The sequence below is a fragment of the Harmonia axyridis genome, chromosome 1, assembly GCF_914767665.1.
Source record: "Harmonia axyridis chromosome 1, icHarAxyr1.1, whole genome shotgun sequence".
NCBI lineage: Eukaryota > Metazoa > Arthropoda > Insecta > Coleoptera > Coccinellidae > Harmonia > Harmonia axyridis.
The window spans coordinates 86463964-86477545 of NC_059501.1; the positions used below are offsets into that span (position 1 = coordinate 86463964).

Consider the following 13582-nt stretch of genomic DNA (forward strand, 5'->3'; position numbering starts at 1 on the left):
AATGGACAGCATCTATATGAATTTTGAGTTGAACTTTCTGGTTGGCTGCATAATCATATAAGTGACATTTATGTTCTTTTTTATTTAAATGAACAGAATCCATATGAATTTTGAGTTGAACTTTTTGGTTGGCTGCATAATCACATAAGTGACATTTATGTTCTTTTTTATTTGAATGAACAGAATCCACATGAATTTTGAGGTATTCTTTCCGGTTGGATGCATAATCACATAAGTGACATTTATGTTCTTTTTTATTTAAATGAACAGAATCCATATGATTTTGAGGTATTCTTTCCGGTTGGATGCATAATCACATAAGTGACATTTATGTTTTCTTTTATTCAAATGAACAGCATCTATATGATTTTGAAGGGTTATTTTCGTGCTTGCAGCATACTCACATTAGTAATTCTTTATGTTCAAATGGACAGAATCTATATGCTTTTTGAGGTGATCTTTCCGGTTGGCTGCATAATCACATAAGTGACATTTAAATTCTCTTTTATTCAAATGGACAGCATCTATATGCTTTTTGAGATGAGGTTTATGATTGGCTGCATAATTACATAAGTAACATTTATGTTCTTTTTCATTCAAATGGACAGAATCTATATGATTTCGAAGGGTTTCTTTCTTGCTTGTAGCATACTCACAAAAGTGACATTTAAATTCTTTTATGTTCAAATGGACAGAATCTATATGCTTTTCGAGATAAGATTTATGATTGGCTGCATAATTGCATAAGTGCTATTTATGTTTTCTTTTATTCAAATGAATAGCATCTATATGATTTTGAAGGCTTATTTTTGTGCTTACAGCATACTCACATAAGTGACATTTAAATTGTTTTATGTTCAAATGGATATAATCTATATGCTTTTTGAGATAAGCTTTCCGGTTGGCTGCATAATTACATAAGTGACATTTATGTTCTTTTTTATTCAAATGGACAGAATTTATATGATTTCGAAGGGTTTCTTTCTTGCTTGCAGCATACTCACATAAGTGACATTTAAATTCTTTTATGTTCAAATGGACAGAATCCATATGCTTTTCGAGATAAGATTTACAATTGGCTGCATAACTACATAAGTGACATTTATGTTTTCTTTTATTCAAATGAACAGCATCTATATGATTTTGAAGGGTTATTTTTGTGCTTGCAGCATACTCACATAAGTGACATTTAAATTGTTTTATGTTCAAATGGATATAATCTATATGCTTTTTGAGAGAAGCTTTCCAGTTGGCTGCATAATTACATAAGTGACATTTATGTTCTTTTTTATTCAAATGGACAGAATCTATATGATTTTGAAGGGTTTCTTTCTTGCTTGCAGCATACTCACATAAGTGACATTTAAATTCTTTTATGTTCAAATGGACAGAATCTATATGCTGTTCAAGATAACATTTATGATTGGCTGCATAATTACATAAGTGACATTTATGTTTTCTTTTATTCAAATGGATATTATCTATATGCTTTTTGAGATAAGCTTTCCGGTTGGCTGCATAATTACATAAGTGACATTTATGTTCTTTTTTATTCAAATGGATAGAATCAATATGAAGTTTGAGGTCAACTTTCCGGTTGGATGCATAATCACATAAGTGACATTTATGTTCTTTTTTATTCAAATGGACAGCATCCATATGATTTTGAAGGGTTTCATTCTTGCTTGCCGCATACTCACATAAGTGACATTTATGTTCTTTTTTATTCAAATGGACAGCATCCATATGATTTTGAAGGGTTTCATTCTTGCTTGCCGCATACTCACATAAGTGACATTTCAATTCTTTTATGTTCAAATGGACAGAACCTATATGAATTTTGAGGTTATTTTTCTGATTGGCTGCAAACTTACATAAGTGACATTTATGTTCTCTTTCATTCAAATGAACAGAATCTATTTGCCCTTCAAGATTGCTTTTCTGGTTGAAAGCAAAGTCGCCTGTTTCATATTTGAAAGACAATCTTATTCCATTCTCATCAGTGTAATGATGAACAATATCCATGATTTCAGTCTTTTTATCCTCAATATGCCCTTCATCAGTCATGTATTGAAAACTAGAACCAAAAAAATTATTGCAACATTTTAATTTTCAATTATAAGAGGTTTGAAGAGAAAACAATTTCGACAAACATTGAAAATTTTCATTCAAGTGTTCTTCTTGAAAAAATTGAAATTTCAAAAAGATATTATAAAAGAATATTTCACAATGTGTGACATCTTTGTAAAAATTATTGTTACTTGACTACATTGATTTTCCTAATTAGAGAATTTGAAAGAGAAATTTCAATATCACATAATATAATCAAAGAGACTTTATTCATACAAACTATTGAAATCTTCAAGATCTAATCGACACAATTTCATAATAAATAAATTTTGAGAATAAGGATATAGTATCTGGGTATCTGAATTATTGCAATATAGAGAAAATTATTATTAAATTGTTACTAAATACTTCACATTATTTGAAACAAAAGAGATGGTCAACATTTTCTGACATTATTCATTAAAATCAAGTTGAAAAATTGAAAGTGGCCTACACTATCAAGAAAAAATGATGAAAGCTTACTCCAATTCATATGAGTTTCCTTTTTCATAGCTATCAGCACCTTCTCCCATTTCCATCTTTACTCTGTCATGATTTTCATCTAGGAAAATTTTTGAGTATGTTTCCATTTCTGACTTCAACACTTCTTAATTGTGAAAATAAATATGTACAAGTACAAATCAAGTGCTGTTTGTTTTGTATTATCCTTACTGTGCACGATAGCATGTAACTTGGGTAAATGTTTACTATAATAATTAATTTTAATAATGATTCAAAAGTGATGAAATTTTGCTTACTTACTAATTTTGGGTATTAGATCACGAATCCGGTGACATAAATTCCTCAATCCTGCTAGTTTTTTTTTTAAAAATTTGTAAAATTGGCTTGATGAAGGTGAGGTTATCCACATTAATAGCTAGTTTTCTTGTATTTTATCAACTGATTCTCGTTAGAAATGATTAATTAATCATATTTCAAGCTTTTCCCAAAAAAAAAAATGGCTTTTTTTCGTCAAAAACTACTATTTTATTCATTGTTTATATCCGGTGGCGGCCATTATGTTCAATACGTAACGTCGGTCAAATGACTCAAATGCGAAATAATCTGCAACGTTGCCAGTATGCCCAGATCTTCTTGATGGGATCGGATTTGTAGTTGAATGAGATTATGAAATATTAACAGGGATCGAATTTTCGCGGCCCTTTTGGTATTGAAAAATTGGCAAGTGCATTATATGTGAAGATCTTTGTTAATTGGTTTCAACTATCTATGGTTTTCATTGAACAAGTATTCCCGCTCTTTTCAACAAGTATTCCCGATAGGAGTCAGGATACTTTGTTGGAAATAATCAAGGAGTGGATTCTTCCAGAAACCACTGTTATGTCCGATTGTTGGAGATCCTATGATTGTTTGGAAAATGAGGGTTTCCAACATCTGAAGGTTAACCACTCGTTAAACTTTGTGGACCCTGACACTGGAGCTCATACCCAGAATGTTGAGAGGCTTTGGAGGGATATCAGGTTTGATATTCCTAGATTTGGAAGGCGCTCGGACAATTTTGTTTATTACTTGGCCGAGCATTATTTTCATCGGAAATTTCCTAAATTCACCGATAGGTTTCATGAATTCTTTAAATATATTTCTGAAGTATATCCCCCCACAGACACTCAACATGAAGGGGAGGGTACCAGTAGTTAGTTTTATTTTGATTATATATTTCCATCTAAAGATTAGCTTCATCAACGTATATTTCACTTCTATATTTCACTGTAATTTACTATTTTTCACTTTATTTTACTATATTCTACTTCTATTCATGTTGTTCTTGCTCGTTCCAAATTTTTCCTATTTTTTTTCCAAAACCCAAGTTTTCCTCATTTCCATTATCCTTTCCTGGCAAAGGTGGCCTACACCTCCTCGTGGTCTTTGCTGGATAGCTTTTCCAAACATTTCATAGTAGGAATATGTTGGAACAAGTTAACAAAGATGGGCCAAAATACTTATTTTCGCAATAAATAAACCTTAAAATCAGTTCGTAATAGGTATATAAATTATAATAAACTTGCCGAATTTTCTATTCCAATATGTGCGCGAAAATTATGAGTTTCCATACAGTTTTATAATACGTCATAATCTCAAACAATTTATTAATATGAATTTCTATCAAGTAAAGACCGATCCCATCAAGAAGATCTGGGCATACTGGCAACGTTGCAGATTATTTCGCATTTGAATCATTTGACCGACGTTACGTATTGAACATAATGGCCGCCACCGGATATAAACAATGAATAAAATAGTAGTTTTTGACGAAAAAAAGCCATTTTTTTTTTAGGAAAAGCTTGAAATGTGATTAATTAATCATTTCTAACGAGAATCAGTTGATAAAATACAAGAAAACTAGCTATTAATGTGGATAACCTCACCTTCATCAAGCCAATTTTACAAATTTTTTAAAAAAAAACTATCAGGATTGAGGAATTTATGTCACCGGATTCGTGATCTAATACCCAAAATTAGTAAGTAAGCAAAATTTCATCACTTTTGAATCATTATTAAAATTAATTATTATAGTAAACATTTACCCATTGATTAAAATTTAAACGTCGATTAATTTCTGATTTCTCTCAAGAAATCATAGAGTTTAAATTTTTAATCAATATTTAGGCAAATGGTGCAACTGGCCTTAGTGTTTGATTTTAGTCATAGAGAAATTCTTTTTTTTTATGATTTTCAGTATTCTTTGATGAGCCTTAGTCTTTGATTTTAGTCATAGAGAATTTTTTATGATTTTAGTATTCTTTGATGAGCTTTTTCGCTCTATTAATATTTTGTGATCTCAACTATAGATTGTATAATAGTTTATATATCATCATCATCATTATCATATAACCCTTTGCGTCCATTGTTGGACATAGGTCTCTCCCATTTAGTTTATATATTTTTCAAATATATAGACAGATAAAATTCCAGACTAAAAATACTAAACATTCTGGATTGAATACACATCCAGTAGTGTGACGTCACACACCGCCATTTTTGGTTCTCCTGTCAGTGTTCGGAATCCAAACAAATAAATTGTCATTCAAATTAGTACGGTGTCGTTGAAGATTAGAGAGTTATTAATGTTCTAAGAACTGGCCCTAGGTCTTTAAAAAAATTAAGCCCTTTCTATGGTTTGATGGTCTTTAGTGGTGTATGACAGTTAATGTAACTAATCACAGAAATACTGAGTATTAATAGCTCTGTGTCTATTAAATTTTTAGGTTATGTTTGACATTTAAAAATCAAAAGCGGCTTCGTCTTGTATTTGTATATGAATCTATTATGACTGTTGGAAATACAATTCTCCAACAATAATATTAGATCATGTCTCAGAATAAAAACGAAATAGATGATACTATTTGCAAAATGGTAAATTTTATGACAGCTTCAGTGAACACCTTGGTCGATGTTAATAAAGAACCCGCTAAGAATGAATCTATTAATGAAGGCAATGATAATATTTCATTAAAAAGACCTGCATCAAATATGGCAGTGAATGATGAATCGGCAACCCCAAAGAAATTCAAGGGAGACTTAAAAATGGACTTTGATTACCTTGGATCTCCACGAGAAATGAGAAGACTCCGCTCTGATGTTTTAGAAAGCAGAAATACAATCTTGAATTTGGAAAACAGAATAAGTCAAATGCACAATTTGAGAAAAGAAATGCAAGTTATATTTGACAATGAGAATCAAACTTTAAAAAAGCAACATGAAATTGATAGGAAATCAGTTCTTGAGCTAGAGAATAAACTCCAACAAATTCGTAGACGAGAACAAGAATTAAAACTGGACCTAGTGAATGTAAATACGTTATTAAATTTCATTTTTGCTTATTATCACTTCTATTTACTTTATTGCAGATGAAGTCTAAATATGACAACTTGAAACTTAAAACAGATCAAAAGTTGGAAGAAATGGAGAAAAAACTTTGCAACATTACTTCTGAATTCAAAACTCAAGAGGGACAAGAGAATTCAGAAATTGCTTCTCTTAAGAGGAAAGTCTTGGATTTAGAAAATAAGTTGCAAACTGCAGAGGAACGAGCTGAAGTACATGTAAAAATGTGTAAAGATTTAGGTGGGAGCTTCATAATGCAATCCTTATTTTTACTATTTTAATGCTATTCTTTTTTCTAGAAAAAGGTATAGTTGAAAAAAATTCAGCAACAGCAGAACTAGAACTAAAAAATGCTGAGATACAAAAACTACATTTCAAATTGAAAGAATTGGAATATATTAAAGAAAACTATATAGAGTACCAGGAACAGTCAAAGGTGAGTTGAAGAGTGGTCATTTTGATTTTTGCATTGAAATTTAGGTTTTGTTATAAAATTTGTTTTGTTGTAGACACAAGCTAAAAAATTATCTCAGTATAATGATATGGAAAAGGAAAACCAGAAACTCAGAGAGGAAAACCAAAGAATTAAAGACGAAATAAGAAACAAATTGGTTTTAGAAGAGGAAGTTCACGATTTGAAAAATAGGCTAATGAAATTCAAAGACCAGGAAGCTAAATTCTCTTCTGTTCAGGTGAGGGTTAAATTGAAATCAGGACGAATTCGGATTCAATCGGTTGAAATATTTCGAATTTTAGATGCAAGTGGTCCAAGCTGAGATGTATTTGAACGAATGGAAAGCTATTGCAAGAGGCATTTTGGAAGAAACCCAAGCCAATGATACCGCTCTGCCTCATTTATTGAGATCAGCAGTGGAAAGGTTGCAACACCATGAATTGGCTCTTACTGACGAAAAAGTTACTCTACAGTCACAGTTGAACACCGCTCTACATGTAAGGAAATTTTTTTTTAATAACTGAATATACAGAGTGATTCCTTGACTGACACAGAAGGTCTGTTGTTCTTATAAAATCTAATTGAATTAACATCATTTTCAAAGATCCTGTATATGAAATAAATATGATGGAATATTTCAGGAAGCAAAAGTAGCTAAAGAAGAACTGGCAAAAAATCAAAAACTGCTTACCAAACTCAGCAGTACTGATGAACAAAAGAAGAATTTGATTCATCGAATGCAGAAGAAATTGTTGTTAGTCAGCAGAGAAAGAGATAGCTACAGGTTTGTTCTATATAATTTATTTTATATATCAAGGTTCTGCCAATTCAGATTTGGTTAGATTAGGTTATTCTAGTTTGAAAATTAATTTTTATCCAGTATTGTGGAACTCAATTCTTTATAGTGTGTTCGTTTATCATATCAGGTGTGTGAATAAGTCTTTCCCGTTTTTTTTCAAATTTTGAGCCTTTATTGTGAAAAAATGGTTACAAATGAATTATTGAAAGTATTGGCCATCGCTAGCTACAACTTTTCCCCATCTTTCTGGCAACATACGAATCCCGTTGCGAAAAAATTCGACCGGTTTGGCCTCTATCCAGTCATCCACCCATTTTTTGGCTTCCTCGTAGGAATGGAAGTGCTGGTCAGCCAGGCCATGCGTCATCGGTCTGAAGAGATGGTAATCAGCCGGAGCAATGTCTGGACTATACGGCGGGTGGGGTAGGACTTCCCATTTGAGCGTTTCTAAGTATGTTTTCACCGGCTGTGCAACATGTGGGCGAGCATTGTCATGTTGCAAAATAACTTTGTCGTGCCTGTCGGAGTATTGTGGCCGTTTTTCTCGCAGTGCGCGGCTCAAACGCATCAATTGTCGTCGATAGACCTCGCCTGTGATCCTTTCATTCGGTTTCAGAAGCTCATAGTAAACCACACCTAGCTGGTCCCACCATATACAGAGCATGAGCTTGGCGCCATGAATATTTGGCTTGGCCGTCGATGATGATGCATGGCCGGGTAGTCCCCATGATTTTCTTCGCTTCGGATTATCGTAACGGATCCACTTTTCATCGCAGAAAACCCTTTCTTTTATGTCGCTGAAGCAGCTGTTCGCAAGTGAAAAAACGCCGTTCGACGTCTTTCAGCTTCAGTTCGTACGGCACCCAATTCCCTTGCTTTTGGATCATTCCCATGGCTTTCAAACGCTTGGAAATGGTTGTTCGGTCAACTCCCAATGCTTCAGCAAGTTCTTCTTGCGTTTGACACGAATCTTCATCAAGCAAAGTCGCCAATTCTTGATCTTCAAAGATTTGCGGCCGCCCGGAACGCTCCTTGTCTTCCACGTCGAAATCGCCACTTTTGAAGCGTCGAAACCATCCGCGAACACTTGAATCATCGACACAACCTTCTCCATAAGCTTCCTGAAGCAACCGATGCGCCTCGGCAGCAGATTTCTTCAAATTGAACCAATAAAGTGAAACTTCCCGCAAATGACGTCGACTCGGCTCAAATTTCGACATTTTCACGATTTCAAAAATTTATGATGCGAAAAAATTTCAACTAATGTGTTAGTGTGGAATTGTTGACAGATGAATAAGCTTTGATTATGACATATGTAACCATTAAATACTCGCACAGTATTGGTGGCGCCATCTCTTACAAAAAACGGGAAAGACTTATTCACACACCTGATAATTAAGATGAATTTGCTGCACAGTTTCAATTTTAACATATTTTTATTATTTTCTGATGACATCCGGAATTAATTGGATGATTTTTCTGTTTTAGACTTCAATTAGATTCGTATGAAAGGGATCTAACAATGACAGTGAATACAACAGCTTTAGGTACCCAAGCAGCTTTGCAAGTTCAAGGTTTGAAGGAACGTGTGGAAAACCTTGAGAAAATCGTCACTGAATATAGAGATTTAGTGGCAAAACTAGAAAATGACCTGCAGAATGCAGAGAATTATTCAGTTTCTGGTGAGTACAGTTTTTTTTTTGCGCAATGATTGTATTTTTCAAGTTGCGTATTAATTATCGATAATGATATTATTAGTTATTATTTTACCCAACCAGACTCACCAGTTTACTGTGTCTTTCAGATTTACCACCAGTTAAACTAGAACAGATATCGAGGTTACAGAGCGACTATGAGAAATTAAAACAGGAAAACGAACGTCTGAGAGAAAGAAAGGACCAGTTGGAAATTCAACTCGAAGAATATCTGGTTGGTAATGACACCCTCAAAGGTGGTAATGTGTATCATCTCCAAAATAACCCATTGACCGACTGTCTGAACCAGAGGGAAGTCCTTATTGACAAATTAGAAGAGGAGGTTAGTAGATCTTTTTCTATTCTTTATTGTTTATCCAAGGGGAGTACCGATACCTTAGAAAGAAAATATTTTGTGAAGGGTGTTCCATTAGGAATGATACATGTCAAAATACGCTGCGCAAAAAAATTAACGCACATTATGGAAATCTCAAATTTATTCTACAACTGAAGGTGTTCTCAATGATAATTATTTTTATCAGAATTATGCATGCATATGTTATCCACTTTCAACGTTTTTCTTCAATACAGATGTTTTTTCCCAGCAGGAATAAAAAAAGATGAGATTATCAGATTTTGAATGTATTGGCTCCATTCTGAAATCAGTTGTTCTCGATCAATTCTAGTGGTCAATAGTTTTTCTTTCGTTTGATTTTCTACACTCGATCGCTATGCAACGCGAAACACGCAATTTGACCCAAGAGGAATGTGCCCAAGCGGTAGTTTTGAGAGAAAAGGGGTGGACATACACAAAAATTGCAGAAAGGTTTGGAGTGTGTTCAGAATTTTGCAGCGATTCAGGGAGACAGGTATGAATGTCCGAAGACCAGGACAGGGTAGACCACGGGTAACAACTGCCATTCAAGAACGTTACTTGAGAGTTTCTTCGTTGAGACAACGGTTTGCAACCGCTCGCCTCCTTCAAAATCAGCTTGAGCAAACTCATGGGGTGCAAATTAGCACTCAGACAATAAGAAATCGCCTCAGAGAATATGATTTAAGGTCTCGTGTCGCGGCAAGAGGCCCTGCTCTTACCCCAGCCCATCGAAGGGCGCGTTTGGATTTTGCGAGAGAGCATATCCATTGGGAAGAGGCTGATTGGGAAAGAGTTCTCTTCACAGATGAGACTAGATTCTGCCTCTACCATTGTGATCGACGTTCCCTTGTATACAGACGTCCACATGAAAGATATGCTCAGTGCAATTTCCTGAATAGTACTGGTTTCGGGGGAGGATCGATTATGGTATGGGGTGGAATATCTTTGACTGCTCGCACAGACCTAGTGGTCGTTGATAATGGAGCTATGAATGCTGATAGGTATATAAGGAACATTCTTGAAGAGCATGTAGTGCCATTTGCCCCATACATTGGTGAAAATTTCATTTTTATGGACGATAATGCCAGACCCCATCGTGCGCGCATCGTTCAGGAGTACCTTGAAGAGGTTGAAGTCTCTCGAATGGAATGGCCAGCAAGAAGCCCAGATCTCAATCCGATTGAGCAGGTTTGGGACAACCTCAATAGAAGTTCAGAAAATCATCCAGCTACTCTTAATGACTTAGGAATCCAACTCAGAGAAATCTGGGAGGGATTAGATCAGAACATTTTAAGATCGCTCATTTTGAGTATGAAGCGTCGTTGCCGAGCTGTAATTAACGCAAGGGGTGGAAATACCAAGTATTAAATCACTTATCAGCATTCCAGTATTTTGAAAATTGTTTATTTCTCTCTTCTAAGATTCGGTGAAATCCTGAATTTTTCTTCCATTTAATTTGTCTTGTTTCGTTCAAAACCTTCCCGAGAGAACATAAAAAATAAGTTATAAAGTCAATGTAGAGTTAACTTTCATTAAAATTGAGATTTTCAGAATGTGCGTTAATTTTTTTGCGCAGTGTAGTTATAATGGCAACACTGTATATTATGTTTTGACATTTGTGTTCAGTAGGTTATATCATTTAATCATTGAAAGATACACGCTTCAGCGACCAGCGTTAAGAAATTGCTGAATTGTTTTATTAAAATCAGTGCTCATTTATGAATACTGAGAGAAACTCGAGAAGAAATCAATTTCAAATTTGTCTACAATGCGACAAATACACTGTTGCCATTATAACCGTTATAACAAGAAGAATTCAAACAATCCCTTCAAGTGTAGTATGTAAATGCACTTTCTAGTACTTTCTTGGCAGAATTATTACCTTAGATTAACCCTTGTAGAGATATATCTAACAAATATCTACGGATATCTAGTTGAAAATAGATTAAACATTAAAATTTTTAGAGCAGTTTTGATTGAATTAAAAAATTTGCACACATATTTTTAAATTGAGAAACTTTGTTCTTTGAAAAGTTCTAGTGAAAAATGCTATAGAAGTTGCATGTTTCACTCCTTGAAAAGATCACAACAAAATTAAAAGAATATTCATAGGTATTTTCATTGGTAAAACACGCCCACAAAATTCCATGTCATTTTTGGAGGCATGTAGCTTTTGAAGGAACAGCCTAAGAGCTTTTGTTTACATGAAGACCTCTTTAATTTTCGGGATTGACTCCCTAAAAACTTTCGCACTTATTTGGTGGCTCCCTGTGTAATATAGAAAGAGAGGGAAGATCTCCTGGGAGGGGGCATAACGATTTTTCCTTACGTGACGATTTCTGCCTGTCTACTTAGGCCGCGTGAAAGAACTTTGCTCAAAAAACGGGGACAAATTATTCATATTGAATCCTTGAGGAAGGTGACAATTTTGAAGAGCCCTTTAATTTTAGGTTGATAGACTTAAAAGGAAAATAAAAAATATGGAAGAGGGAATGGAAAGTAGTAGATTGGCCGACATATCTATGTCCACAAGAGAGGTGCACCTACTGAAAGAGGAAATCAAAAATAAAGAGACGCAACACACCCAAATGAAAGAATATTTCAAGTCGACCATGCAAGAGTTTAGAGATGTGGTCTACATGTTATTCGGCTATAAGGTTGACAGAAACTCGAAAGCTTTGTACAGACTAACCAGCATGTATGCGGAAAGTGAGGAAGACGTCCTCTGCTTCCAATTGAATAAAGACGGGTTGTTGGAGTTGCTAGAAACCGAGTTCAGTTCCAAGTTGGAGAACATGATCGATCTTCATCTGAGACAGCAGAATTCCTTCCCTACTTTCGTTAGTACTCTAACTTTGAATTTATTCTCAACTAGAACGATGGTGACCGAACAAAACGGTTGATCATTTTTTGTAATATTGAGAGATTTTATGATTTATATAATAATTTTATGAACGAATCCGTTGAATTGGAATTGCCATGGTTCCTTTTTTTTTTCAATCCGTATGTAGACTATTAGTGTGAATTATAGAATTACATTTAATTCTTGTTATTAATTTAACAAAGAAAGAGTGATTGTTTTATTGAATAGTTTTCTTAATTCTTATTTTTAGTTAAAATATTCCAACAAATTTTATTTTGTAATATAGCTGTTCAAATCTTGTGTACGTTCCGTTTTCTATTTAACTGAAAGAATACCCTTCCAATTCCAAAAGTTCGTTCAATATTTTGTGAGTATATTATCATTTGGAAATTAAAAAACAATTTATAAGATTTTGATATCTCAAAATCTATTTGTTTAATTTCACTGAAATCTTACGTGTTTATGGAGTTCATTGTTGAATTGTTTTGAAAATATTCAGCTATGTAGCTTTCAGACGTAAATAATTAATACAGTTTTTCTCATCTACAATCTAGATACCTCTGAAGACCTGAATTTCTTTACCTAGCTATTGAATATTCATTTGTTATGTTGGTATCTATGTTGCAGTGACCATCTGACAGATATGTCATGTCATTTGGAATATAGGAGTGCTTTTTCCGTTGAAAAAAAATGTTTAAAAAATGTACTAGTTTATAAAATAGTTCGTTTTAACTCAAAACTTAGACAATTTTTTTTCACTAACATATTTTTCTGTAGTTAAATTACTTCTCTTCTCGAAGACATTAGTGTAGTTAATGTGAAACGCCATAGTAATGGATAATGTAAGTAGCTCTTGAAATTTTCCTAACGAGTAAAATTGAATTGGTCATTTTTGTGTTTCAGATGAACGTGCCAAAAAATCTTGAGAACCCTTTCATAAATTTGAGTTAAGAGGACTGTTTGCATTCTGATTTTGTCAAAGATAATAAATAAGACATCAATTCATTTAAACTAAGATAAAGAATATTTTTTTTATCCTATTCTGAAACCTTTCCAAAATATTCCAGAGAAAATATCTTTGTCTAGATTTAAGAATTTAAAGCAATTCATATTACTGTTAATTTTTCATTGGAAAAGGTAAAAAAAAGCAATTTATATTATATAGATTTAATGAAAACTCTTATTTAGAATTAACACAAATAGAAGATAATACAACTGTAAGCAACAAAACATTTGTAAAATAATAAAACTTCATTAGAAAAATATTTCGCAATGTATGTTTTAAAAGAAATGCTTTGTTCCAAGATATGAAATTTTCATTTTCAACATAACCAAAAATAAATATTAATGTTTTAAAAATAGAAAGTCCATACATCTGCAAAATAAACCAAGTGACTTATCACAGATATTCGAAAACTATTACTTCAAAGAAAGAAAATAA

At 33.4% G+C, this 13582-nt stretch overlaps 2 protein-coding genes across 3 annotated transcripts; one reads left to right on the top strand and one right to left on the bottom strand.

Moving 5' to 3' along the window:
• Positions 1–178: 178 nt before the first annotated feature.
• LOC123682191 (zinc finger protein 600-like) lies at positions 179–2804 on the bottom strand. Its single transcript, XM_045620683.1, has 2 exons — positions 2593–2804; positions 179–2077 (listed from the first exon to the last, which is right to left on the bottom strand). Exons 1-2 carry the CDS (start codon positions 2697–2699, stop codon positions 751–753), a joined length of 1434 nt encoding a protein of 477 aa, XP_045476639.1. The 5' UTR covers positions 2700–2804; the 3' UTR covers positions 179–750.
• Positions 2805–5310: 2506 nt separating this feature from the next.
• Positions 5311–13406, top strand: LOC123671063 (mitotic spindle assembly checkpoint protein MAD1). 2 transcript variants are annotated; one of them, XR_006746050.1, is made up of 10 exons: positions 5311–5919; positions 5979–6195; positions 6255–6391; positions 6465–6647; positions 6712–6906; positions 7051–7193; positions 8697–8890; positions 9013–9245; positions 11729–12983; positions 13045–13406. XR_006746050.1 is itself a non-coding variant. In XM_045604722.1 (9 exons), exons 1-9 carry the CDS (start codon positions 5440–5442, stop codon positions 12179–12181), a joined length of 2235 nt encoding a protein of 744 aa, XP_045460678.1. In that variant the 5' UTR covers positions 5311–5439; the 3' UTR covers positions 12182–13406. The 2 variants fall into 2 exon arrangements, 1 of the variants encoding a protein (XP_045460678.1); XM_045604722.1 differs by having other exon boundaries at positions 11729–13406.
• Positions 13407–13582: the final 176 nt, after the last annotated feature.

Excerpts from the sequence above, each read along its gene's own strand:
- LOC123682191 (XM_045620683.1), bottom strand. The coding sequence starts at position 2,699 with ATGGAAACATACTCAAAAATTTTCCTAGATGAAAATCATGACAGAGTA. Across the intron at positions 2,078-2,592 it reads GGAAACTCATATGAATTGGA|TTTTCAATACATGACTGATG; the intron begins GTAAGCTTTCAT and ends TTTTGGTTCTAG.
- LOC123671063 (XM_045604722.1), top strand. The coding sequence starts at position 5,440 with ATGTCTCAGAATAAAAACGAAATAGATGATACTATTTGCAAAATGGTA. Across the intron at positions 5,920-5,978 it reads TAAAACTGGACCTAGTGAAT|ATGAAGTCTAAATATGACAA; the intron begins GTAAATACGTTA and ends ACTTTATTGCAG. Across the intron at positions 6,392-6,464 it reads AGTACCAGGAACAGTCAAAG|ACACAAGCTAAAAAATTATC; the intron begins GTGAGTTGAAGA and ends GTTTTGTTGTAG.